The sequence below is a fragment of the Balaenoptera borealis genome (genome assembly GCF_965194805.1).
Source record: "Balaenoptera borealis genome assembly, chromosome: 10".
Classification (NCBI taxonomy): Eukaryota; Metazoa; Chordata; class Mammalia; order Artiodactyla; family Balaenopteridae; genus Balaenoptera; species Balaenoptera borealis.
Genome location: NC_138874.1, coordinates 26,723,529 through 26,749,927, shown reverse-complemented (window position 1 = coordinate 26,749,927; position 26,399 = coordinate 26,723,529). Strand labels below are relative to the sequence as shown.

Genomic DNA, 26,399 nt, shown 5'->3' with positions numbered 1-26,399 from the left:
TTATCTACTAGATGGCTACCAGTCTGTGGCCTGTTAGGAACCAGGCCGCACAGCAGGAGATGAGCGGTGGGTGAGCGAGCGAAGCTTCATCTGTATTCACAGCCGCTTCCCATCGCTCGCATTACCACCTGAGCTCCGCCTCCTATCAGATCAGCGGCAGCATTAGATTCTCACAGGAGCGCGAACCCTACTGTGAACTGCACATGCGAGGGATCTAGCTGGCACGCTCCTTATGAGAATCTAATGCCTGATGATCTGAGGTGGAGCTGAGGTGGTGATGTTAGCACTGGGGAGCGGCTGCAGATACAGATCATCGTTAGCGGAGAGGTTTGACTGCACAGAGACCATAATAAATCAATAGCTTGCAGACTCGTATCAAAAACCTATCAGTGAGTGGCAAGTGACAATTAAGCTGCATCTGTAATAATAATAGAAATAAAGTGCACAATAAATGTAATCTGCTTGAATTTTAATCCATGATATAAAATGTTACCCAAGACACAATTAAACACCTTGTATGAGAAAATAAAATATAATGATCAAATTCAATTTTGTAACTATTTCTATGGCACAAAGAGATTTCCCTCAGATCCAACCTTGTGATTGTATTTGTTTGCTTTCTGAGAACTATACCATAGTAGTAAACCATGAAGAAAACAAGTAAAGCTTGTTAAGATGACTGTCACAGATGTACTGTTTACTAATTCAAAGAAGACTGAGTTCATTCATTCACTGAATTCATTTTATTCATTAATAAATTCCCTTACATAGAATGAAATGTAATATTCCACGCTTATCATGAAATAGTGGTTTCTTCCAGTATAATCAGGAAACTAATCCATACTTAGGACACGAGAAAACTTCCATTTTAATCACATCAACATTGTTACTTCTTAGGTTCTGGCATTATCAATGTAGAAAAGTACTTTTTCTTGAGGCAACAGCAAATTAATGGTGCTGATATGAAATACAACAAATCCAATGGCGTCAGCATTGCTTGAGGAATTTTCAGAAATTTAGGTGAACAAAACTATAACCACAAATAAAAGAAAGATGGTTAGTTATGTCCTCTTTTCAGAAGAGTGACAAGCTCTTAAGGTTTCTTGGTCTTCTGCAGAATAGCAAGAACATATAAGCTTCCTTCAAATGTTTTAAGGTTGAACATTATAGTTATATTAATAATTTTGGAATTTAGCCTCATTTAATGAAATTTCAAAACTAAGTAACCGACAAAAACCTGTAAAATTTGGCTAGGAGTTATAAACTCTTAAAAAATAATTTTCAAGACACATGCCTCAGACAACATAAGTGTAAAATTCATTTTTACATCCTTCTTGATAATACCTGGCAGTTCATGCCTGGCTTCCCAAATTCACAGAAACAAATATGTAAATAATGAAATCAGAAGTTCTTATATTCAAAGGATGGGGCCTCTTCCCTTTTCACAACTCATCAGGTTCTCATGTGCCAAAAATGTTGCAAATGCACACATCCAAACACAGTCTCAGCCCAGAGGAACACATGTCCCTGAACTTTCACACCTCTGAAGACAGAGGAGATGGGGAATATACATGATCCCTCCTCGCCATGTGACGTTAACGATTTCTGTGTGTGTGTGTATATATATATACATATATATATATATATATATAGATACATATATATATATATATATATATATGTCAGGTTTGCTTTATGAGATTATCAGGATAAAATAAAGGGTTAGATTTTCACCTTCTATTATGCTACCTAGTAAAATGATACCCAAAGTAGGTAGAGTACTACCAAGAGATTACACAGTGATTGGTAAAGTGGCCTAAAATAATTAGGCTCTTTATTTATAATTCCCTTTTAAAAGTTGTCATTTGACAATAGCTTCAATTTATAACAGCAGATAAAAGAAAGTGAGGTGCCAGGCTATATTAATCAAAATATTCCAAGATAAAAGTACAAAACCTGAAAATAACTTCAGTGAGCTTGACATTTAGAAAGTTACAATTATTAAAACTCTGAATAAAAAGGTCTTGAGAACAGGTCGATCTCAAAACAATATTTTACAATCTTTGGAAAAAATAGGCAGATTTCAAATAACTTGAAGTATGATTTACAGATTTCATACAGCCTGGGTTTTTAAAAATTTTTTTTCCTGCAGTGCTGCTTTGCTTTAAAGTGTCTCATATTAAGTTTACCAATAATTGCTTCTTTATGCTGAAATAAAACTCTGTTTATTCATTAATTTCCTGTATATCCCGTCTGGTTTCGAAAGCAGTTCTTCGTGTTTCCCACACTCGGTGATCTTCCCCTGGTCAAGGACAGCTACCATATTGGCATTCTTAATGGTGGACAGACGATGGGCGATGATGAACACCGTCCTTCCTTCCATCAGTCGATCCAGAGCTTGCTGAACGAGATACTCGTTTTCAGCGTCCAGTGCACTAAATAGGAGAGCCCACAGGAAAGCAAAGACGTCAGGGCCACGCACACTGTTCACGCGTGTATTTCCTGGTACACGTACACTGGCCCCTCATTAGCAGCCAATTTTCACTATGATCAAAATTGCAACTTCTTGGGTCAACTATCTATATTTTATATTATAAAGTTACTGTAAAAAAAAAGAAGCTTTGGACCCTTGATCTCCATAGAACTACTGCCATGTAAGTTAAAAGCATTTTGCACAGTTGCTGATTGGTGATCAGGGATTCATCACAAATGTCTGAATTGGAACTAGAACCCTCAACTCATGACTCAGCCTGCTCACTGCCTCCCAACTGTCATGATTAATTCAGACCCCGTGACTTTAAAGTGTAAGGCATTCTCAGCCGTATCACTTGAAGTACAGAATAAAAGTTTGTGATAGAGGAAGAATTTGGTTTAATCCAATTACACATTAAGATAGCCTCACCTGGTTGCTTCATCTAGGAGAAGAATTCTGGGATTCTGAAGAAGGAAAAACATTAAAAGGAAAAGAAAACATAATTTTATTAGAAAAACACAAACTCTCAGTAACAGAACGAAATAAAGTACTGATACATGATACAACATGGATGACCCTTGAAAACATTCTGCTGAGCGAGAGGAGCCAGACACAAAAGTCCACCTCGTGTGTGATTCCACTTAGGAAATCACACAGGAAATGTCTACAACAGGCACCTCTGCAGGGGCAGAGCCGTTACCTGGGACTGGGGTCAATGGGGAAATAAGGCAGGGTGGTGTGTGGATGCTATTTTGGGGGTGATGAAAATGTTCTAAAATTGATTATGGTGATGGATGCACAACTCTGAATACGCTAACACTGAACTGTATGCTTTCCATGGGTGAACTGTAGAGTGTGTGAATTCTATCACAATAAAGCTGCTACAAAAGAAGAAAAACAAGCTCATAAGTGTCTGAGATAAGCTCATAAATGGAAGATTTAGACATGATTTTAAACCATGATCACAGTGATCAATGAACCGGATATTCTTCATAGTGCAGTTTTAACCTGCTGGTGAATCAACTAACAGTATGAAGTGGGGCTCTAAAGTGAGTCAGATGGACTCTCAAGGTCCTGCTTATAGTTTAGCTAGGAGTAGTACACACAGAACTGAGAAACACATAAATTCTAGCTTTGTCTAGGAATCTATCCGTAAGAAGTGAAAACATGCCCACACAAAAGCTTGTACACTATTCATTCGGAGCAGTGCTATTCACAACAGCCCTAAACCGGAAACAACCCAAAAGTTCATTAACATTTGGGTGATAAACAAATTGTGGTCTGTCCATACAAAGGAATGGAAAGGAATAAAGTACTGATACAGGCTACAACATGGAGGAACCTCAAAAACTATACTAGTGAAAGAGGCTAGAAGCAGGAGACCGTATCTTGTCTGATTACATTTATCTGAAATGTCCAGAAAGGCAAATCTAGACAAACAGAAAGTAGATTAGTGGCAGGCTGGGGCTGGGAAGGCAGAAAGGTTGCAAAAGGGTATCAGGGTGATAGAAATGTTCTAAAATTGGATTGTGTGATGGGTGCACAACTCTGTAAATTTACTAAAAGTCGCTGAAAAGTACATTTAAAACTGGTCAGTCTTATGATATGTAAATCATGCTTCAATAAAGCTGTTTTTTAAAAAAAATCACCTATAAATCTGAGGAGGATAGTTATATAACAAAGGAGAAGGCCATCATTTCCTAAAAAATACAATGTCTATGACTTTCAGCTTTTCCCTCTCCTCTTAGGAGTCTTGTATAAGTATTTCAAGTCCGTACTATTCAGTTTAGCAGGTGATTACAGATTATACAAGTAAGCATACTTGTACTATTTTGGTATTTTGATATAATCACTACTCCACCAGTTAGACTGTATGCTTCTTTAATTTTATTATTTTTTTGTACTGAAGTATAGTTGATATACCATGCTGTGCCAATCTCTGCTGCACAGCAAAGTGACTCAGTTACACACATAGAGACGTTCTTTTTTTAAAATATTCTGTATGCTTCTTGATGGAAGATCTGTGTGTTAAACTGTTCTCCCTCTGGCTCCTAATACTCAGGAAACACTTGCTAAATTTGGACCACAGGTACTCAGTGGAATTCCCAACTCATCTTTCACCAGAACTGTCAACCATATACCCACCCGCCCCTTCCCAAGAAAAAGGAAGAAGAAGAAAAGTTGCACATTACAAATTACAAGGTCCCTGATGAAGAACAATGCCAACCCCGGCCGAGAGGCTTTGGGCTTACCTTAAGCAGAGCACGGGCAATTGCAATTCGCTGTTTCTGCCCACCTGACAACGACAATATATACATTTTTAAATTGAAGGCCTTAACAAAAATTCTTGGTAATAGGCTTTTCTGATGAGCCATATGACAATTTGAAGGTAGTTTCTCCCAGTCATAGTTGAGATAGATGCGAGAACAGAAACCTATGTTTTAAATATTATAATGTTTTCTCATCTATCTCAAGATTAATAATAACAACAATTATTATCATGGCTAACACTGAGGAATTCCTACGTCCCAGGCATTTCCTAAATGCATTACATGTATTATTTCATTTCATCTCAAAAACAAGCCTTTGAAGTAGATCCTATAATGATTCTCTTTTTACAGGTGAAAAGCTGAGGCACAAATATCCTGCGAGAGGCCTCACAGCTGGTCAGCGGCAGAGCCGAGGTCTGAACAGTGGGGTGTGCTTTTAACCACACACGTGCCGCGTCCCCCAAGACAGCACCTCTTGTAGCAGGAAACAAACGGGCAACTCGAGAAAGTTAGAGGTTTCCGAGCAGTACGTGAGATGGACAGGGGCGAAAGGAGCTGGGACTGGTAACTCCACTGTCCGCCCAGAACACCACTCCATACTTCCACTCTCACGGTGTTTTCTTTTTCCTGCCCCAGGGAACAACCGACATATGCGGTACTTTGTGCCTGTATGAAACTGGGGGCAACAGATAGACTATGCCATTCTAGCCAGCCCCCTTTGTAAAACTCAAATTCTACTAAACGCAAGGGGGGGCGGTGTGGGGGAAGGGTGGAAGGGACAGACAGATGACAATTCCCCTCCTCATCCCTGTTCCACCCCACCCTCTCCTTTCCCCCAGGGACGCTCTCCTAAGTTACAACTGGTGAAGTCTCAGAGCAGGACTCAGCTCACTCCTCCCAACTTAGTTCATGTTAGGAAACTCAATTCCACTTTTGGTGATGAAAACATTCCTTTTTGGTTGATGTTACTGGCTGAACCTACTTATCATTTCATCTAAGACAAGTTAATCATTTAAACTGAAATGGGTGGCACTGCTAAAAGCTGTCCTCAACCAGGCAACCCCACCCTCACGATAAGGGAAGGAGGAAAAACCCTTCCTTTCCGGATTCTCTGGTTGGTGGGGGTCTGAGTGCTCGGTGTGGGTCAGCAGAGCAGCCAGCAAGGGCTCTGGGCAGCTCTGAAAACCCCAGTGCCAATGAGCACACGGGGGGCCTACTGCTAGATGCCCACCCTTCCTCCAGGGTAGATTGAAACCTCTGGTTATTTCACTGGGAGATGGAGCTTGAGAATCCTGGTCAAAGGGAAGGACATGCAGCACCTGTTCGAAGGGAGCAGGTGCTGTGCTCATGGGACAGAGCACAGGTAGCTCCCAACCTCACTCCTCCATCTCGGTAAAGCTTACACTGGCGTCCTGCCCAAGGACACATCTGTTCCAGGGACGCAGTAACGGTTCTACTCCCAGAACTTCTCCAATCTATCAAAAACCCCAGAACTTCCCCAATCTATCAAAACCCCCAGAACTTCCCCAATCTATCAAAAAACAGTTTTTCATCTACTGCGTATCATTTAAACAAATCATACACAACAAACTTAAAACGTTTTTGTGTTAAATTGTCTGTAGTCTAAGTTCAAGCACAAAGTTTAGCACTGGAAAGGACTCCTGCTCCAGTCCAACCTGGCAGCCTACACTCTGACATGGAGGCCTCCATCCCCTGCTCGGACACATCCAGTGACAGAGCTCGCCGTGAAAGGAAGTACAGTTGAACATTTGTAATAAAAAAAAAATCTGTGTTTAACGAAAAATTTACTCCTTTATTCATTGGTCCCACTTCTGCGCTCGAAAGCAACAGAACTGTTTTCTCTTTCCCTCCTGGAAACACCGCCCCCAAGGGCGATCTGACCTGCAGGGTGAGCCGACACCACGGGCCAGATGGTGCCACAGCCCTGCGAGCCCCCATTCGTCCAGGACGGGGCAGAGCGGACTCCACCTGGGCCAGGTCTGGACCAGGGCCTGTCTGTGCACAGCCTCAAGCTGAGAATGGTTTTTATGTTTTAAAAGAGTCGTTAAAAAATAATAAGACGACTGTGACAGAGACCACGTGTGACGCACAAACCTAAATCATCTACTCTCTGGCCCTCTACAGAAAAGTCTGTAAGTCCTGGGTCTACACGTAACCTACGAAGTGGGGAATAAGGAGCTCCTTCAGCTGCACGTCTGCCCTGATCCAGTCTCTGCCTCCCTGGACAAGTCATCCTGCCATCCGCGGTATCTGTCTTATTTTCTACAGTTTTCAAGGATCTCGAGTTGCAAAACATGTCTTTTCTGGGATGAGAGAAAGCTGCTGTGGCTGAGTACTACCCAGTGGGACCCCAGTGGGAATCTGGAAGCACATCTGGGGTGGAAAGTGAAAGGCACTGGGGAGTTGTCCACATACAAAAGAGATGTGAGAAAACGAAAAAGGTTAATTTCATAAACTCTAAGGACAAAAGCCTAATTAGAAAATAACACTGCGACAGGAAATGTTTAGAGAGTGTTTGCCGCAAAGGGGTAACAAAAAGGTACCTGAGAGGAGCACGCCCTTTTCTCCGACCACAGTGTTGAACCCTTGAGGGAAATGTCGGATGAACGCAGCTGCATTGGCTACACCAGCCACTTTCTCTACCTGCTCGGCCGTCACCGAGGAAGGGTCGTCTGCGCCATAGGCAATGTTCTCCGCAATTGAGCAAGAAAACAAAATTGGTTCCTACACATTGGAAATAAAACGTATTCACTGCAAATTGCAACAGTCTAGTAAATACAGTGGAGCTTAGTACAATACTTACAGCTAAGACGCTAAACGGTTCCCAGAGAATATATACTGTTTTTTTGGTTCATTCTCCATAAATATACCCCGTGGGCGATTAAAAAATGCATGCATTAGCACGAGCAGGACTGCCTTTGTCACCTGTAGGTCCCCCACTGCAGGACATGGGGTCCCACAGTAGCCACCTGCGAGCATCCAGCACACAGCAGGTGCTCTGTAAGCGCAAGCCCCCCTCCCCAAGGAGGACCCCGAGCCCGTCTGTGTTCTCCAGCTGCCTGCCGTCCAAGGGCAATGGGAGAATCCATTTCTATCTATCACTTTTTGAAATACACACAGAGCAGGCGGGAACGTGGCATTTGGACAGAGCCATTCTGTGGAATAGTCCTAAAAAGCAAATGAACTCCCAGCTTCTTTCTCCCTCCCTGTAAGGCTGTGGCACTGCCGTTACCCTTGCACCACCGAGCCAAGCCCCCCGTCACTGCCCCCGACCAGTAGAGTGGTGCTGAGGGAAGGCTCATTAGCGGAAGAGGCTCAGGAGTTGGTGTGCTTGGGTTTGCCTGCTGTGCACGAAGCTTGGTGATAAAAATACCAATAGCTGTGTCAAAATCCCCCTGCACCGAGTGGTCTTGTGAAAACAGCCTCGTCAAAGAGGCCGCATGACATCAAGGTTCTTGAAATCTGCAGACTCTTTGCAAGGAGACCCTGGCTCTGGCCACAGCCTTTGCTTGCCTGTCTCTGAAACCCATTATGCAAAACAGTAGACCGGCTAGTAATGAAAATGAGAATTGAGGAAGAGCCAGTAGAAGCGAAAAAGTTGTATCTTTTTCTCCCCAGTCTTCTTCTAGACTATCTGCATTACAAAGTAATGCCAGTCCCCAGCTTCTGATAAAGTCAATGCTTCGAGTGGTTAAAATGTTTAAGGTTTTCAGGAAACAGCACTATTTACAAACCTAAACAACCTGCCCTGGAGATTGGTTTCATACATCTGGAAAACTTCCATTCCTTTTCTTTTGAAAGGTTCAAGACCAAGAAAAAAGCAAATGACAGAAGCCATTTTAAAAGAAAATGTAATAAAAATGGAGCCCTCCCCTCCTACCTGACTCACTGTCCCAATCTTGGATCTCAGCCAGACTGGATTTAGCTGACGGATGTCACGGCCATCAAGACTGATCGTTCCTTGCAGAGAAGAAGGAAAGAGTCACTGGGTATCATGGGGCCAATGACTGATGTAAACACAGAAAGGATCTCGTGTGAAAATTCCAGACTCAGTTTTTTAAAGATCAGATACTCAAAATCTCCAAACAGAATCTAAAACCAACGTATTTTAGGGAATTTTAGAACTAAAAGGGACTTTTCTGGATCGTCCACGCCTACTGCCTCCCTGCAGTGGTTAGATGACTAAGCCCACCTAGCTCATCCATCCAGCTTGCCTTCCCGAGTAAGCATAGCTGGAGAGTCTGCTGTCTGCAACTAAGACTCTGTTTGACACGGTGGCAGAGTGTTTCAACAGTCAGATATAACTCTGTGACCTCAGTTGACAGAATTACCTCTACACCTTGAGGGAATGCAATCATGCTTCCCGATTACAATGACAGCGACCATCACAAGAAATCCCATTCCTTCTCAGTTAGGTGTGTGGCATTATACAAGCCAGCTATAAACTTTCATAAACCTACAAGAACCTGAGGTCTTGACTTAAAAAGTATAAGTGTTCTACAGGCTACACAAGGCAGGAATGTAAGTGTAGTGGCTTTTCTCCTTGATTTATTCACTGTGATGAAGAAACTAGAGACTTAGTATTTTGACTTGATTTGCATCCCCCTCACTAGGATTTTTCTAAACTCAGAATTTTACAGCAAGTAGAGGGTAAACCAAGGCAGTGATTCCAGAGGCAAACAGTGTAGTAATACTCATTTTAACGCACTTGGTGGTTCTGTGGGTCAGGATCTGTGAGTCAGATAATTACCTGGCACATAACCAGCTCTCACACTGTTGTAACCAAAAACACCATAAGACATACTCTTTAAATTCATGGTTTTATTTTATACCGACAATTGTTTTTTTGCTGAGAAATATCATTCTTTTTTTAAAATATTTATTTATTTAATTTTATTTTGGCTGCGTTGGGTCTTAGTTGCAGCATGCGGACTCTCAGTTGCGGCATGCACGTGGGATCTAGTTCCCTGACCAGGGATCGAACCCAGGCCCCCTGCATTGGGAGCACAGAGTCTTAGCCACTGGACCACCGGGGGAGTCCCCATCATTGTTTTCTTAATCCCAAAACAGACTATCTTCTCCGAGCTCTGACACAAAGAAGGATGTCAACTCTGTAACCGTGTGTGGTGATGGATGTTAGCCCGACACACTGTGGTGGTCATTTCACAGTATATACGTATACTGAATCATTACGCTATACACCTGAAACTCATACGTTGTATGTCAACTGTATATTTTAAAAAGATATAAAGAAGTAAAATAATGTGTTCTTTGCTCTGAAAGCTGCTATAATCCAGTTAAAAATTTAAAAAAAAACCTGAAAGAGAAAAATCCATAAGAAAACCTCTACTACCGCAAGAAAGCTTCAACGGAGCAGCGGCCCAGAAGTGACTCAGTGACGGCCACGTGCCCTGTCTGCACACCAGCCCCAGGCAGGAGGACCGGAGGGCTTCAGGGAGAGCCCGGGCTCCCGCACAAGCTCAGGGCCGGCACCGAGTGGCACTTACTCACGGTGCGGCCGTGGCCGGCGGTGCTCAGCAGCCCCGAGGCACCTTCTTGGGGCCCCTCTCCCGGTGGAGGAAGCACCACACGGGAGACGAGGAGGAGGTGGGGTGCAGGAAGCCACTCTGGACCTGAGTGGCGAACACAAGGTATACAATGTGCCCGACGGGCCCTCTGTACGAGCTGCCATAGCCTGAAAAGTGAATCCTCTGTTTGGGATTTCCTTCCTGGGAACAAACCCTCTGCGTTCAGAAGTCGTTCAGAACTCGCGCACTGAACGGCCCCTGCGTAATCTGATCCTCTCTGGGGGCTCAGGAGAGGCCTCCCGTCCTACAACGTGCTCAGCCACTCACCAGCGCTGGGGTCGTACAGCCTCAGCAGGAGAGAAATCACTGTTGATTTGCCAGAACCACTTGGGCCAACCAGCGCTGTGATGGATCCTGCTGGGATAGAAAGGCTGAAATCCTGGAATATGGGCACCTCTGGGCGAGCTGGATAGGCGAAATGCACGTTCTTGAATTCCAAAGCGCCCTGGAAGCTCTTCTCGTTTAAAATGGCCCCCTCTGCAAGGGAAGATGGAGCGCCAATCACTCAGGGCAAAGCTCAGGCTCACCGCGGAGCCCAGCGCCCGCCTTTCTGACTGCAGACCTGGCCCAGCGTGGCGAGTCCTGGAGTCTGGGCTCTTCCCGGGCAGGTCAGGAGGAGGCCTCCGACCAGCGCTTCCCTGAACCCGCTCTGCACCGGCAGTCCGACCATACGCCCGCCACCTTGCTGGAGTCTCGCAGCCCTGAGAGGCAGAAGTCCCCATCCCAGTCTTACTGACAGGACGCCGAGGTGCAGAGGAGCCAGCCTGCCCGTGCCAGCCGAGCCGGGGACGGAGCTTCCAGCGCGGAGCCGTCCGGGCGAGCCCAGGGGCCTTCCCCCTGTATGCTGCCTCTGCGGTTCCCTTGTCTAGGGTTTCCCTCACCTTCTCTAAATACATGTTTTGAGAGGATGATGGTCAATAGGCGGGCACTGCACAACAGCCCCAGAGCTAGAGGCGGGCAGAGGTCTGCTCCGTCCTGTGCAGCCTTGCTCCCGACCTGGGAGAAGGGGCTCAGTCTCTCCCAGCCTGTCAGAGCGGAGAACACTGGGCGTTCGCTACTGACCTGGGGCCAACCGCCAGTCCCTAGGGATCAGCGAGCAGCTGGCAGTGGTTGCCGCTCACAGCCCCGTCCCCCGAGCCCTGGGCCAGCTGGCCCAGGCCGCACAGCTGCCCCGAGCGCCGGCTTCCCGGGAAGCAGCTGGTGAAGGAGACAGCTCCAGCCAATCAGCGGCAGGATCCTCCGCCCCGCCCCCGAAGCCAGGCAACTCCGAGGCTTTTATACGCGTGATCCCTCTTCCTGTCCTCCGGCCCCCCCCCACCCCCCCGCCCACACAAACGTCAAAAGCACCAAGGAAGACAAGTCTGGGGCACTGGCCGGGCCCTTCCTATCTGCACCCCTGAGCTGCACTCACTTCTACCCTGCTGTCTGTGGTAGCAAATCGCCTGCAGGGAGGTAAACAGTGGCTGCACGCTTTGTGGTCAGTCCCCGCGCCTCCAGGGACGCCCTGGGGCCCCATGACAGCGCCCAGCAGCTGTCCTTCCTCACCGCCCACCCCACTGATGGCCCTGTCCCTGCCACACGCAAGGGACAGCGTCCCGCTCACGTTCGTCCATCCCAAGTGGGGCAGGAAGCTGGTGTCACGGTCCGAAACCACATTTGTTTAATCCCAGCAAACAGGAGCAAACCCATTTCAGACCCACCATTGAAAGGAAGCTCCGGCTCTCTCTCGAGGAGCTCCCAGAGGCGGCCCCCGGCACCCAGTCCCTTCATCAGCTCTGAGTAGAAGGAGCTCAGACCTGAGGACGAGAAGCAAAGGCACACGTCTGTCACTGGAACCAGGAAACGGCCCTCTGCTACTCCCAGCCCTCTGGGAACAGTAACCACACCCGCTTTTAATATAAAATCTGATTTGAAGCAGCTACCTGGGAATCCACCAGAACTCCCTCAGTCTCATACCCTTGTGTTCCTTCAGTTTCTCCTCCTCCAATTTCATTATTTCTAATACGGATTTAATGTTTGGTCAGATCAGGGAATTTATAAATACATACAGTCATACTAATCAACCACTGAATTAAAATCACAATGTTACATAAAAGTCTACCTACTCAAAAACATAGCAATATAAATAAAATACAATGCTTATCCCATATTTATAAGGAATTTAAGGTACCCCAATATTCATTTAAAAGACATATCCACATAATCAAACCCTCCTTGCAGACAGTCAACAAATACAACTTCTACCAGGCTAAAAACTGAAAAGAAATTTGGCAATGTTAAATACTCCAACCTCTTCTTAAAGTCACCTTTGAACTATGATTTAATTAATGACTTAAACTCCAAGTACACTCCATGTCAACTGCCAGAACATATACTTGTAACACTTTCCCTCAGTAAGGATGCTGAAAAAATGCAATTCAAATATTCTGTCTAAGGTATACAGTTATTTATACAAGATACGGTGGATTAAAACCTTCAGGTTAAATTAAGAATGCATTGGTCAGAAACAGAGCCACATACATATAGTCAGTTGATCTTTGACAAATGAGCAAATGCAATTCAATGAAGAAAGGGTAGACTTTTCAACAAATGGTGTTGGAACAACCAGACATCCATGTGCAAAAAATGATTCAGGACACAGACCTTACAACTTTCACAAAAATTAACTCAAAGTGGTCTAAACGTAGAACGCCAAACTATAAAACTCTGAGAAGATAACATAAGAGAAAAACATACACGACCTTGTGTTCAGCAATGACTTCTTAAGTATCATATCAAAAGCACAATCCACGAAAGAAAAAATTAAGGAAGTCAGAGTTCATTAAAATTAAAAACTTCTGCTCTGTGAAAGACACTGTCAAGAGAATGAGAAGACGGGCCACAGTCTGGGAGAAATTATTTGCAAAAGACACATCTGACAAAGGACTGGTATCCAAAATACAGTAGTTCCCCCTTATCCGCGGGGGATACGTTCCAAAACCCCCGTGGATGCCTGAAACCGTGGCGCCCCATATATACCACAGCTGACCCTTGAGCAACACAGGGGTTAGGGGCGCCAACCCCCTCGCATGTGAAAATCCATGTATAACTTTGTAGTAGGCCCTCTGTAACTGCATCCGTGGATTGTGTAGTACTACAGTACGTATTTATTGAAAAAAAATCTGTATAAGTGGACCCTCACAGTTCAAACCCGTGTTGTTCAAGGGTCAACTGTATTTTTTTCCTACATACACACACTTAAGATAAAGTTTAATTTATAAAGTAAGAGTAACATTAATAATAAAATAGAATTATAACAATATACTGTAACAAGTCATGTGAACGTGGTCTCTCTCAAAGTATCTTGTACAAATTAAATGCCTTTTCCATCTTAACTAAGCAGTGTGGTGTAGCTTTTGCAGTCTGAGGTGTGACAGCAACACCAGCACGAATTTCTTTTTCCTTCTTCACAACTTCATGACTAGAAGACTCATTCTTACCATAGATCTCAGTAACCTCAGCATATGATTTTCTCTTTCTTTATGAAATCAAGAACTTTCACCCTTTCACTTGAAGGAAGCACTTCATGGCTTCTCTTTGGCATATGTGAATTGCCAGCATCACCACTCTTGCAATTGGGGGCCATTATTAAGTGAAACAAGGGTCACATCAACACAAGCACTGCAGTACTACACAGTGCATCTGATCACCGAGACGGCTACCAAAAGACTAACGGGTGGGATGTGCTGGACAAAGGGATGGCCCATGTCCCAGGCAGGACAGCGTGAGATTTCATCATGCTACTCAGAATGGTGTGCAATTTAAAATTTATAGCTTATTTCTGGAATTTTCCATTTAATATTTTCAGACTGCAGTTGACCACAAGTAACTGAAACTACAGAAAGTGAAACCGAGGATAAGGGGAGACTATTGTATACAAAGAATTCTTAAAACTCAACAATAAGAAAACAAACAGCCAATTAAAAAATGGACAAACAGACATCTCACCAAAGAAGATACACCCATGGCAAATAAATACATAAAAGGATACTCTGCGTCACGTCACCAGGGAAAAAAGCAAATTATGACAACAACGAACCTATCAGAACAGCAAAAATCCAAAATTCTAACAACACCAAATGCTGGTGAGGATGTGGAGCAACAGGAACTCTATTCACTGCTGGTGGGAATGCAACATGGTGCAGCCACTTTGAAAGAATGTTTGGCGATTTCTTACAACACTACACATACTCTTACCATATGCAATCTAGCAATCGTGCTCCTTTGTGCTTACCCAAAGGAGAGGAAAACTTATAGCCACACAAAAACCTGCACACAAATGTTTACAGCAGCTTTATTCATAATTGCTAAAACTTGGAAGCAACAAAGATGTCCTTTCAATGGATAAACTGTGGTCCATCCAGCCAACAAGAAAAAGAAAAGAGCTATTGAGCCATGAGAAGACATGGAGGGACCTTCAATGCCTACTGCTAAGTGAAGGAAGCTAAGGTGAAAAGGCTCCACACTGCATGATTTCAACAATACGACATCTGGAAAAGGCAAAACTGTGGAGACAGTAAAAAAAATCAGTGGTTGCCAGGGGCTGGCGGGAAGGAAGGATGAATAGGCAGAGCACAGAGGATTTTTAGGGTAGTGACACTACTCTGTATGATACTACAGTGGTGGATACATGCCATTATACATTTGTCCAGACCCACAGAACGTACAACACTAAGAGTGACCCCCTAAGGTAGACTCTGGACTTAGGTGATAATGTGTCGGTGTATGTTCATTAATTGTAACAAATGCACCATCTGGTGGGGGATGCTGATAAATGGGGGAGTCTGTGCACGGGGGGTGGGGGGACTATGGGACTCTCTGTACTTTCTGCTCAACTTTTTGTGAACCTAAAACTGCTCTTTCTTTTTGGCTGCGTTGGGTCTTCGTTGCTGCGCACAGGCTTTCTCCAGTTGCGGCGATCGGGGGCTACTCTTGGTTGTGGTGCGCGGGCTTCTCATTGCAGTGGCTTCTCTTGTTGCGGAGCACGGCTCTAGAGCTCAGGCTCAGTAGTTGTGGCTCACGGGCTCTAGAGTGCAGGCTCAGGAGTTGTGGCGCACGGGCTTAGTTGCTCCACAGCATGTGGGATCTTCCCGGACCAGGGCTCGAAACCGTGTCCCCTGCATTGGCAGGCGGATTCTTAACCACTGTGCCACGAGGAAAGCCCCTAAAACTGCTCTTTTAAGAAGTCTATTAATTGGAAGGAAGGAAAGAAGGAAGGAAGGAAGGAAAAGTCAAGGGAAAGAGTCAGAAGTAGTTCACAACATAGTAAAGAGTTTAGACCCTGGAAAACAGAAACAAAGACAAAATGGCCCTGGAAAAACAAAATGTGGTCTATCATACAATCGAATATTATTCAACCATAAAAAGGAATGAAGTACATGCTGCAATGTGGGTGAACTCTGAAAACATGCAAAGGGAAAGAAGCCAAACACACAAGGCCACAAACTATATAATTCCATTCACGTGAAATATCCGGAATAAGTAAATACGTACAGATAGAAAGCAAACTGGTTGCTAGGGGCTGAGGAGGCGGGTATAGACTGCTTGATGAATATGGGCTTTTCTTCGAGGTGAGGAAAATATTTTGGAACTAAACAGAGGTAGTGGTTGCACAACACTGTGAATGTACTAAATGCCACTGAGCTGTCCATTAAAAATGATTAAGTTTGTGTTACGTGAATTTCACCTCAATAAAAATGTAAGAAAAAAAGATATTGGGTTCGACAGGAAGACGTAAGAGCCTTCTCTGGTATAAAATAAACAAGCATGTTTTCCTTCAAATAGCACCTCTGACCCTCTCACAACAGAGAATAAATGTAGAATTTATTGTGGGTTATTTTTTTTTCAGTAAAATCTGTTCTAAGCAGGAACCAACATATAAAAATTCTGATTTATTTAATAAATAAAACAGGATTTCTTGATCGCAGATTCATCACAGAATCACTCTAAACAGTGAGCTTCACAAAAACATTTAAAACCCAACTCAACCTGTAACAGGTCCCTACAGTCCTGCCCACACTTCACTCCTCTCTCCACCGCCAGACGGCGGGAACCATCAACCAGAGCCGGGGGGTGGCCTGTGGCTCAGGAGGCCGAGCCCCCCGAAATCTCAAGCACAGACAAAGCCTCAGCAGCACATCTGTGACCAGGGGAGGTAACTGACTCCCAGGGGACGGGGAACTGTGTTTCCAACCAATTTCTGTGCAAGACACAGCTATGAACTTGGGACAAAAGGTAGGGCAGCAGAACACCCCAAAACAGAGGTAGCGTCTATCAGGTCAAGTACTATGGAAAAAAGGAGGTGTCGGCAGAGGGACTAAGAAAGATCGAGACAAATGTGGCAGAAAACGCAAGATTGGGGGGGGCAGGAGGAAAGCTGACAGCAGTCAAGCGTGGACCGTGCACAGGAGGGCCACAGAGAGGGAAGGCAGCGGCAGACAAGTCCGCTCTGAGGTGGGACAGGAGGCTGAAAGGAACCCACCCACACGGGCGTGCGAGCCTACAGCCCGACAGGCCCAACCCAAGAGAGGAGAGAAAAGGGCAACACCGTCATTGCTCTGTCCTCCTGAACTGGCCCTCTCGCTTCCCACGTCACTCAGCACCCGGAAGTGTCTTGATCAGGTGTGTCTTCAAGACCAGCCAGAGGAACTAAAATGCTATTTTTAAAGGGGTCTCTGGAAATCTCAGTCCAGAAAATATCCTCACTTGCCTGTGGATGTCTAAGGAGAAGCCTATACCTTTGACCAGTAGAAAACCCTGAAACCCTGAAAACAACAAGAGTGTCTGGTTGAGGTGACCCCATGGGATACCTGAGCTCCTTGAACCAGACTTCAATGTTTATCTAACCTTTCCATCTCTTTTCAAAGAGAAGAAGGAAAACAAAAAGCAGGAAATCATCTGCTCCCGGTTGGCTGGGGCCTCAGGAAAGCTACGGAAAAGAAAACCTCGCAGACTCCATGGATCTTGCTTCCCTTCACCCAGGAGTAGACAATGAAAGCTCATCTCTGAGAGATTCTTGACAAAAGCAAGCAACTGTGCTTCATGTACTTTATCGTTTATATTTGTGATTGTTCACCAGTTTTGAACATGGCTGACTTTGTACAGAAGGAACTTTACTCCCCACCAGTGACTTGCCCATCATGGAAGCATCACCACCACCAGAGGCTGGGGGTTCCTGTACATGCCTGCTCACAGCACCCTTCCTCCCCAGCATCCATCCTACGGTGAAAGGTAACAGGCTGCCCTACATGCAGCTGGAAAGAGCTCCAGTGAGACCCGGAGCTCCACCAGCTACGGGGGGCCTGCAAAACCCTGGAAATTCCCGACCCCAGGGAGGATCCCACTTGTATCTTTGCTCTTTCTTCCAAAGTCAAGTTGGAGTAACATTCTAGGAGAGGTTTCTGCAGTTAGTTAATTGATGAGAGGTGGAGTAATGGGAAAGTTAAGTTTTCATTTCAGAAACTATAACCCTATTTTTGATCTGTAATTCCCCAAGCCTATTTAAATTATATACCTCCAATGCTTAATCCAACCCAGAAAGCATACATTAGGAAGGAAGAGAGTTCACCCACTGTCATGTGGGCGCTGCCCATCAGCAGCCCTCCTTTGTACAGCACAGAAAGCACGATCAGGTTCCCAGAGAGCCCGGTCTGTCAAGGGAAGAAAACACAGCAGTCAGGTGGGAACCGAAGACGCCAAATGCAAAAAGCATTCACATGGCCTATAATTCCCTTTATGCATTTCACCATCAAGCAAGATTTTTCCGAAATACTAAGTAAGTTTTAATCTGAATTTAAAAATACTTTTGAAATATCACGATATTGAAGGAAATAATCTCATTAACACAGAAACCTAAACACTAAGTCACCCGTCAGATTCCTATTTTACTCAGTCTAATCAATTTGCAAAGGAGAAAAACGATAGTCAGGAGGCCTTCCCTAACTGGAGGAAATCAGTACACTGTACCGTGATGGGCTGGGCAGGCGGCACTGAGAAGCCAGAGCCCTGCATCACACTCACCTGCCCTGACCGGCGTGAGGTGCGTGGTCTCTGTAAGCGCTGCCTCCTTGGGCCTTCCTATCCGTTAAGTCACGGCCGTTACTGAATCACCTCTAACGTTCTTTCCAGTTTGAACATATTATGAATTTGCCATCATGGTGATTTTCTAGTTCGGTGTCCTACCCGAGTTCATTGTGATCAACGTGATCAATTTTCTTATACTTCTTTCTTGAAATACACTGAGGTTATTTTGGTTAATCCTCAGTGGGTCTCAAACTGCCTGCATCAGAATGACCTGGGGCTAAAACACAGATTGCCAGCCCCATCCCAAGAGTTTCCGATTCAGGACATCCGGAGTGGAGCTGAGAATCTGCGTGCCTAACCAGTTCCCAGGCGAAGCTGACATGCCTGGTCTGGACCACACTCTGAGAATCAGTGCCCAATCCCACACTGTCTTGGTCTCACCACCTTTCCTTTAATTACATTTACTTGTTTCCCTCCTCCTTCACAAAAATATTTTAAGGATGGTAATTCTTACTCTTGAGGGAGAAGAGAAGTATTTTCTATGTATGGCAAGATTCACAGAATAAAAACCCCTCCCAATCATAACGTCTACCCTTTTCACTCTTTCCAAAATGATCTACTTACTGCTCCAAAGAAGCCAGCCCGAGCAAATGCCTCTTTCCTTGCTAACTGCATCACATGGTCCACTTTGCTGGTGTATTTCTCTATTTCAGTCATTTCTTTCCCAAAAGCTCGAACAGTTCTTATATTTCCAATACGTTCCTCAGCTAGCTGGGAGAAATAATACATGTATTTCGAGGGAGGCAACATTAAAATGTGGTTCTCATTTTTAAGATGCTATCAATAGAAAGCTGCTCATGATATGCAACCAAGTCAAAAATAGATTACAAAGCAGAGTTTATGAACAATCCTGTTTTTGTAAACAAATATATATCTATACATAGATACATCATATATATAGGTAGATAAAGAGATAAATGGGAAGGTAGGTAGATAGATAAAGAAATATATTTTACGTAGTGAAAAAGATAGATGAAAAGGATAGACTCCAAAATGTTAATAACATTCATTCTGAGAGCTAGAATTATGCATGTTATTTTTTCTCTTTATATTCTCAAAATTTTAGTTTCATAAATATGCATGGTTTTGTAACATGAAAATATAAGTTATTTTTAATTTTTAAAAAAGACAATACTGGATAGCATTACAAAGCTACCTTTATTAATTAATGAAGGACAGAGTATCATCCAGAAACTATTTTCAGAATATAATTAGCTTTTTCGTCCCATAAGAAATAGTAACAGTAAGAAGTTCACACAATGTACAGTCAAGTGGGCTCAACGCTGAGGTGTGGGTAGTAATCTAGTCTAGAAGGCAGAGTACTTTGTGTTGCTAGGATCCGGGGGGCTAATGTAAGGAAAAGGAAGTACTTTTTTGAAAAGCTTAAGCACATCCCTTAGGGTCTGCCCACCGATACCCTGGCTCTGAGTTCATTCAAGTGGAGACCACACCAGGGAGGGGCCTTTACCTGAGTGGCTTGTGCCAGGGAGTCCTGAGTTACTTTGGTCAGTTTCCGTAGGTATCGGCCATAAAGCACAGCAAGGATGGATATTGGAGGCACCACGCTCAAAACGAAAGTGGCCAGATTAGGGGAGACAAAAAACTGTCAAAAACAAAAGCCAAAAGGTATTGGGTTACACAGAGTAGCAAGACATTCTCACTGCCCACTCTAAGTGGGTGTGTGTTGAAATTAACAGGCAGGCTTAAAGGTGCTGTCTCAAAATCGTACATCCAGTTTTGGTAGAACTTTTCAAACATTTTCAGTCTTCACAAAGCCCCATGAATATTCAGCCTGCCACACAGGAGTGACGTGACAGAGAGCTGCTGAAGCAAGGGTGGGGCTCTGTTACCCTCCCCTGCTGCACCACTACTGGCACAATGCAGGACCGGTGCTGTGTAAATGAGGCCACGCTGTTCAAGGACAGATAAGGGGGGCAGGATGCGAGCGCAGGAGGGAGGCCGCCTCCTGCTCCACGCTGGCCAGACCACACCAGGAGTCCTGCATTCAGGTCCAGATCAAGGGCTCTGAACAACCCGAGCAATGGCTCACCGAAATGACTCAGGTGGCAGCACGACCAAAAACCCCCACACCATATGACAAAGTTGAAAGAGGACTTAGCAGGGGGTGTAACAACCAAGTTAGAGCTGTTTCCGCGGCTCAGAGGGCTGGAATCTCAGTCGGATGGATCTGGACTCAACAAAAGGAGGAGTTTCCTAACAACTGGAGTTGCTCGAAGGGGAAGTAACACAGTGGGGTTTTCCCGTAGCCAACCCTGCAATTAGGTGATTGTATTTTAAATGGTACTAGCATCTCTTCAACAAATTATTAATTATAAAATAGTATCATCAGTACAAGGCTCTCCTAAAATGCTGAGGAAAAGCTGCAGACTGAAATGTAAAGTAAAGGACGAAGCACGCAATCATTCACTTATTTACTCATTGGTTGCCTAATGCCTTCATGCAGCGAACACTATTCTAGGCACCTGGGAGATAACTGACCCACGTGGAGCTTCATCCAAGGGGACAGCAAAGGTGAGAGTCGGAGAGCAAACACGTGAGAGAGAGAGAGAGAAACCACAGGGTCATGTGGTCTTGGAAGAGCAAGTACACAGAGGCCCTGAGGCAGCAATGAGCTCAGCACCTTGATCTACGGGACGACCCACCCTGAGCAGACAAGCAGACGCTGGGATGGCAGTGGCCACAGGACACATGCAGGGGCAGCGAGGCACCCAGGCAGGTCTCAACACAACACAGGCCAAGCAAGCCCTCTGCACGGGGGGCATCCCTCGGTGCTCCCCAGGCCCTGGGGATGGGCTCAGAAGCCTGCCTCCCTGTGCTCCGGTTCCATGCTTAGAAATAACCTTCTGAAGAATATCGCAGGGTGCTGTCATGCAAGGAGCGCTGGAGTATCAGGAACACACATCTTAATGGTGGGAGGAAGACCCCCCAAACGTAAATTACCAAACTGGCAGTATGGTACAGACATTATTAGGTTCTTGGGAGCAGGCTTACCATAGTCAGGTCCAGGGAGCCCATGAGAAACAAAGTACACTTCTGTTCCTCCAGAGCGAAAGGCCAGGTCCCAGGGGATGCCCCCTATGAGGCCCTGCTATGAGCTGAGTGTTTGTGTCCCCCCCAAATTCATATGCCTTAAGCCCCCATGGGGCTGGACTTGGAGATGGAGCCTCTAAGGAAGGAGTTAAGGTAAAATGAGGTTATAAGGGCGGGGCCCTGATCTGATAGGATTCGGGTCCTTAAGAGAGGAGACACCAGCGAGTCAGCTCTCCCCCCACAAGCACGGGGGAAAGGCCTTGTGAGCGGGGCACACAGCGAGAGCACGGCTGCCCACAAGCCAAGAGAAGAGGCCTCAGAATGCACCTACGTCATCAGCACCTTGACCTGGGGCTCCCAGACTCCAGAACCACGGGAAGTAAACTTCTGCTGTTTGAGCCCCCAGATGTGGTGCTTTGCTATGCAGCTCACGGTACTAAGGCTCCCTACCTCTGATGAGCCACCTGCCCTACACTGGGACTCTCTTCAACTGCTACAAAAAGAGCTTCCCAGCTCTTCCTGAGCCCCAGACTATTAATATCTGGAAACGGTGCTTTAGTTCAGGAGGGCCCTCCTCCCAGAGTTTTGCCTCTCTCTTGGCTGGGCATACATAAGAGTTCAAAGCTGTCTTCCATTCTGTACGTCAGCTCTTACAGGCTCAACATATCCTTCTGCTCTGGACTGAATGCTCTGTGGGACACAGGACAGAAACCTGAGCTTTTCCACCTGTGAGGAAAGACCAGTCACCGTCCTCATGCTAGGGGTCTAGAACTGCACTAAGATGACAGCCCCTCACAGCTACTGAGCACCTGAAATGTGGCCAGTGTGCTGGGAAACTAAATCTTACATTGTATTTATTTTTAATTAAAATTCAGGGCTTCCCTGGCGGCGCAGTGGTTGAGAATCTGCCTGCTAATGCAGGGGACACGGGTTCGAGCCCTGGTCTGGGAAGATCCCACATGCCGCGGAGCAACTGGGCCCGTGAGCCACAATTACTGAGCCTGCGCGTCTGGAGCCTGTGCTCCGCAACAAGAGGGGCCGCGATAGTGAAAGGCCAGCGCACCGCGATGAAGAGCGGCCCCCGCTTGCCACAACTAGAGAAAGCCCTCGCACAGAAACGAAGACCCAACACAGCCATAAATAAATAAATAAAAATTAAAAAGAAAAAAATTTAAAATTAAAAACTGATACTCCATTTCTATTCAGTTATCGGTAAAGTTTTAAGTATGTCTGGGAACTTGGGTATGTTAATATACTTTTTCAACCACAAATTTTATGAAATCTAAATACAGATCAGGTATTCCCAATGAAAATTGAGCATCCAGATTTAGATGTTCCGTAAGTATAAAATACACACTATATTTTGGAGGCTTCCCTGGTGGCGCAGTGGTTAAGAATCCGCCTGCCAATGCTGGGGACAAGGGTCCGAGCCCTGGTCCGGGAAGATCCCACATGCCGCGGAGCAACTAAGCCCATGCGCCACAACTCCTGAGCCTGCGCTCTAGAGCTCACGAGCCACAACTGCTGAGCCCGCGAGCCACAACTACCGAAGCCCGTGCGCCTAGAGCCCGTGCTCTGCAACAAGAGAAGCCACCGCCATGAGAAGCCCGTGCACCGCAACAAAGAGTAGCCCCCGCTCGCGGCAACTACCTGCGCTAAGCAACGAAGACCCAAAAATAAAATAAATAAATAAATAAATAAATTTATTTAAAAAAACCACACTATATTTTGAAATCTTAATATGAAAAAATAATATGAAATATCTAACAATTTTTATATTAAACACATGTTGAACTGATATTTTGTTTATATTAAGTAAAATTATTAAGATTAATCTCATCTCACCTTTCTTTTTGCTTTTTATTTTTTATTTATTTATTTTTTTTTTGGCCACGCCACGCAGCTTGTGAGATCTTAGTTCCAGTTCCCCGACCAGGGATTGAACCCAGGCCCACAGCAGTGAAAGTGCCCAGTCTTAACCACTGGACCGCCAAATAATTCCCTCTTTCTGTTTTTTAAAACGTGGCTACTAGAAAATGTACATTGGCACACGTGGCCTGCACTACATTCCTACTGGCCAGCCGCGCAGGTCTGAAGAGACCCCTGGTGTGAAGAAGGGAGCTGGGCTCAGCCCCCAGCTACGGAAGGGACACGGGCCTGGGGGGAGCGGGGAGTGCTGAGCTGCCTGCGTGTAGGAGGGGACCTGCTCCTGACAGGAGGAGGAGAGGAAACGAGCCCTCGGTCCCATCCAGACGGCAGTGGCAGCTTCCTGCCTTTGGGGACGGAACTGACACCCCTCCTCTGACCCACGCTCAGCACCTGAGGGCCCTCCCACCCCCGTCACACGTTCTTGGAAAGCCCAGGCAACAAGGTGATTTTTCTAAATGCAACGGTCCGTTCTCCAGACAGGAATTCATTGCGGAAAAGTGAAGGCGCAGGTGCCACCCAGGAAGCGGCTGCTCCAGGTCCCCGCGGCCTCTGCGACAGCGATGATCACCGGAGCGCACCTCACGCCTGAGAGGGCGCGGGCCGAGCCCCGGCCGCAGGGCGCCCCGGCAGCCGGGCCGACATACCATCATGGCAACGCCAATGGAAGCCTGGGCTCCGGCCCTGAGCCCGTCCGAGAGGTTCTCGGTCACTGAGCGCCCCAGCAGGGCCGCGTCCGAGGACAGGCGGTTGATCAGCTCTCCGGTGCGCGTCTTGTCAAAGAAAGCGACCTCCTGCCTCAGAACCGAGGAAAAGAGCGAAACTCTCAACCTATTCACGATGCGCTGACCTGCAAGGCAAAGAGCACTGGCGTCGGCTCGGGCTCAGCCGCTGACACGCAGCCGCGCGGCCCGAGGTCGGCACTTCTTCTGAGCCGCAGCCCCGGAGGCCTGTCCGGGCCGGCTCGGGGGCGGTGGGAGCCGGGCGCACTGACCGGCACGCGCTGGGACCAGCACCGATCTCCTCTCGGTGCCCACGATACAGCGGTAAACGGAACGTGACCAAGAGACTTCTGTAAAGTATAGCTTACAGAGATGTTTTACGACGTTATCTTCTCAAAAGCTAATTTGGCTTCTCCTTTGCAATCCTTTCCTGGATTGAATTTCAAACGGCAAGAACTGCTGAATTATCTACAGAGTATTTCATCGGCTAAATGGCCAGCAACCGACTCGGAGTCGGGTGTCCCGGGCTCTAGCGTCACTGTGGTGTCACCGCCTACTAACAAGCAGGCCTCACAGTGACACCGACCGCTATCGCCCGGCTCCGCCTGCAGGGGCGGCACAGCGCGGGGCACGTCCCGGCTTCTGCGGCCGCCTCACTCAAACCTCCGGGAAGGCACACAGGCGACTGCGCTCCAATTCACGGGAGAGGAGGGCTGAGCACAGAGCAAGTGATCTACAACAATCCCCAGCCCTGTGTTGGCCCTGTCCCCCATGGGGTGGAGGAACAGAGGACAACATGGGGACCGGAGCACAGGGAACCCACGAGATCCGCCCCCCCCCCCACCCCACATGGCCCAGGAGGAGGGTCGTGGCACCTGACGTCTGCATGAGGTAGACGCGGACAGCGTTGGCCGCGGCGCCGCACAGGAACACACCGCCGAGCGCCAAGCAGAGGCTGGTCAGGCTGGAGCTGTAGTCCGCAGAAGGGTTTGTGTAAATGACATCAATTATCTTCCCCAGGAAGAAGGGGGCGGACATGGTGATGACACTGGACACCGTCAGAAACCCAACTGCAGCTGGAAAACACAAGCAACTCTCCGGTTCATCGGTGCTTCGGCCAAGGGGCAGGGTGCTGAGTTCATCACGCTTCTTTCCCGAATAAACTTTTCAGAGCATGTGACGCTCTCAGATGCTGGGAGTCTCCTCCCTTTAGCTCCTGGACCCCTGACTAAAGGGAAGAACCGAGTAGGTTCTGGGGCCAGATCAGGCAGGATGACTGTAAGGGCACTGATCGTCCCCAAGTATCCAGACAAGACGGCTTTTGCTTTACCCTGGTCTGTTGCTCTCTTCTTCCCCAGGAGTAACTGACAGCTAACCACAGAAATCCGTTCCAGCCTCCCTCCCGAGATATTTTTCCTACATTCGTGCTATAACATTGTTATTCCCTGGCATCTAACTGTATCTTAGCTTGAAGATCAAACTATGCAGGTAAAGCTCTTGATTATGTCTAATATTTCAAAACACTTGAACCTTTGAAAAGCAGTTACGGGCAGCCATTACACACGTGATACATTCCTTCTTAATATTATTGCTCTGGGAAATAAAGTACCAGAATATGAGCATGATATAAAAATATGTAAGAACACAACTGTTCACTCTCCTTAAAAAAAAAAAGACAGAGGGCACAGTATCTTTTCAGAAAAGAAAATATCGAGAAAATCCAATTAGGAACAACATGTATCAGATAACGACATTCCTAATAAGAGGAATGCAAATTTACGCTACAAAGATGTATCAGTTTTCATCTAATGATTGGCAAAGATCAAAGAGTTTGACAGCACCATGTTGGTGAAGCTGTGGGAAAAGAAGCATTTACACTGTTAGTGGGTGTGCAAACTGGTACAGTTGCAATGGCAGAGTGATGTGATCTTATCAGTCAAAACGTAAATGCACATTCCCTTTCATCCACCAATTCTATCTCTAAGAGTCTAACTTACAGATACACTCCCACATGTGTATGCAAAAAATGTACACTCAAGGGTGTTCATTATGACATTGCTTATACCAGCAAAAGATTCAAAATATCCTAAACATTCATTAATGGAAAAAAGTTAAATCAATTATGGAGCATTTATTTAATAAATATTATGCAGTCGTTAAAAAGAACGAGGTGAGTCTATAGGAAGCGACATGAAGCCATCCACCAAGATACACTGTTAGTGAAAAA

General features: G+C 46.0%; 1 protein-coding gene across 4 annotated transcripts in view; it reads right to left on the bottom strand.

Annotated features, from left to right (window-relative positions):
• Positions 1 to 513: 513 nt before the first annotated feature.
• Positions 514 to 26,399, bottom strand: part of ABCB10 (ATP binding cassette subfamily B member 10) — a 33,528-nt gene continuing 7,642 nt past the window's right edge. Inside the window, exons 2-14 of one of the 4 annotated variants that reach the window (XM_082407064.1) lie at positions 25,048 to 25,248; positions 24,098 to 24,300; positions 19,942 to 20,076; positions 19,038 to 19,184; positions 17,905 to 18,040; positions 12,053 to 12,148; positions 10,620 to 10,829; positions 8,645 to 8,724; positions 7,308 to 7,488; positions 4,726 to 4,769; positions 2,903 to 2,937; positions 2,190 to 2,435; positions 514 to 1,030 (exon numbers count right to left, since the gene is read on the bottom strand). In XM_082407064.1, coding sequence (XP_082263190.1) covers positions 2,204 to 2,435; positions 2,903 to 2,937; positions 4,726 to 4,769; positions 7,308 to 7,488; positions 8,645 to 8,724; positions 10,620 to 10,829; positions 12,053 to 12,148; positions 17,905 to 18,040; positions 19,038 to 19,184; positions 19,942 to 20,076; positions 24,098 to 24,300; positions 25,048 to 25,248 — 1,700 coding nt within the window. In that variant the 3' untranslated portion in view covers positions 514 to 1,030; positions 2,190 to 2,203. Of the gene's footprint in view, positions 2,436 to 2,902; positions 2,938 to 4,725; positions 4,770 to 7,307; positions 7,489 to 8,644; positions 8,725 to 10,619; positions 10,830 to 12,052; positions 12,149 to 17,904; positions 18,041 to 19,037; positions 19,185 to 19,941; positions 20,077 to 24,097; positions 24,301 to 25,047; positions 25,249 to 26,399 lie in introns of all 4 variants that reach the window. The other 3 variants (XM_082407063.1, XM_082407065.1, XM_082407066.1) reach the window with 3 other exon arrangements.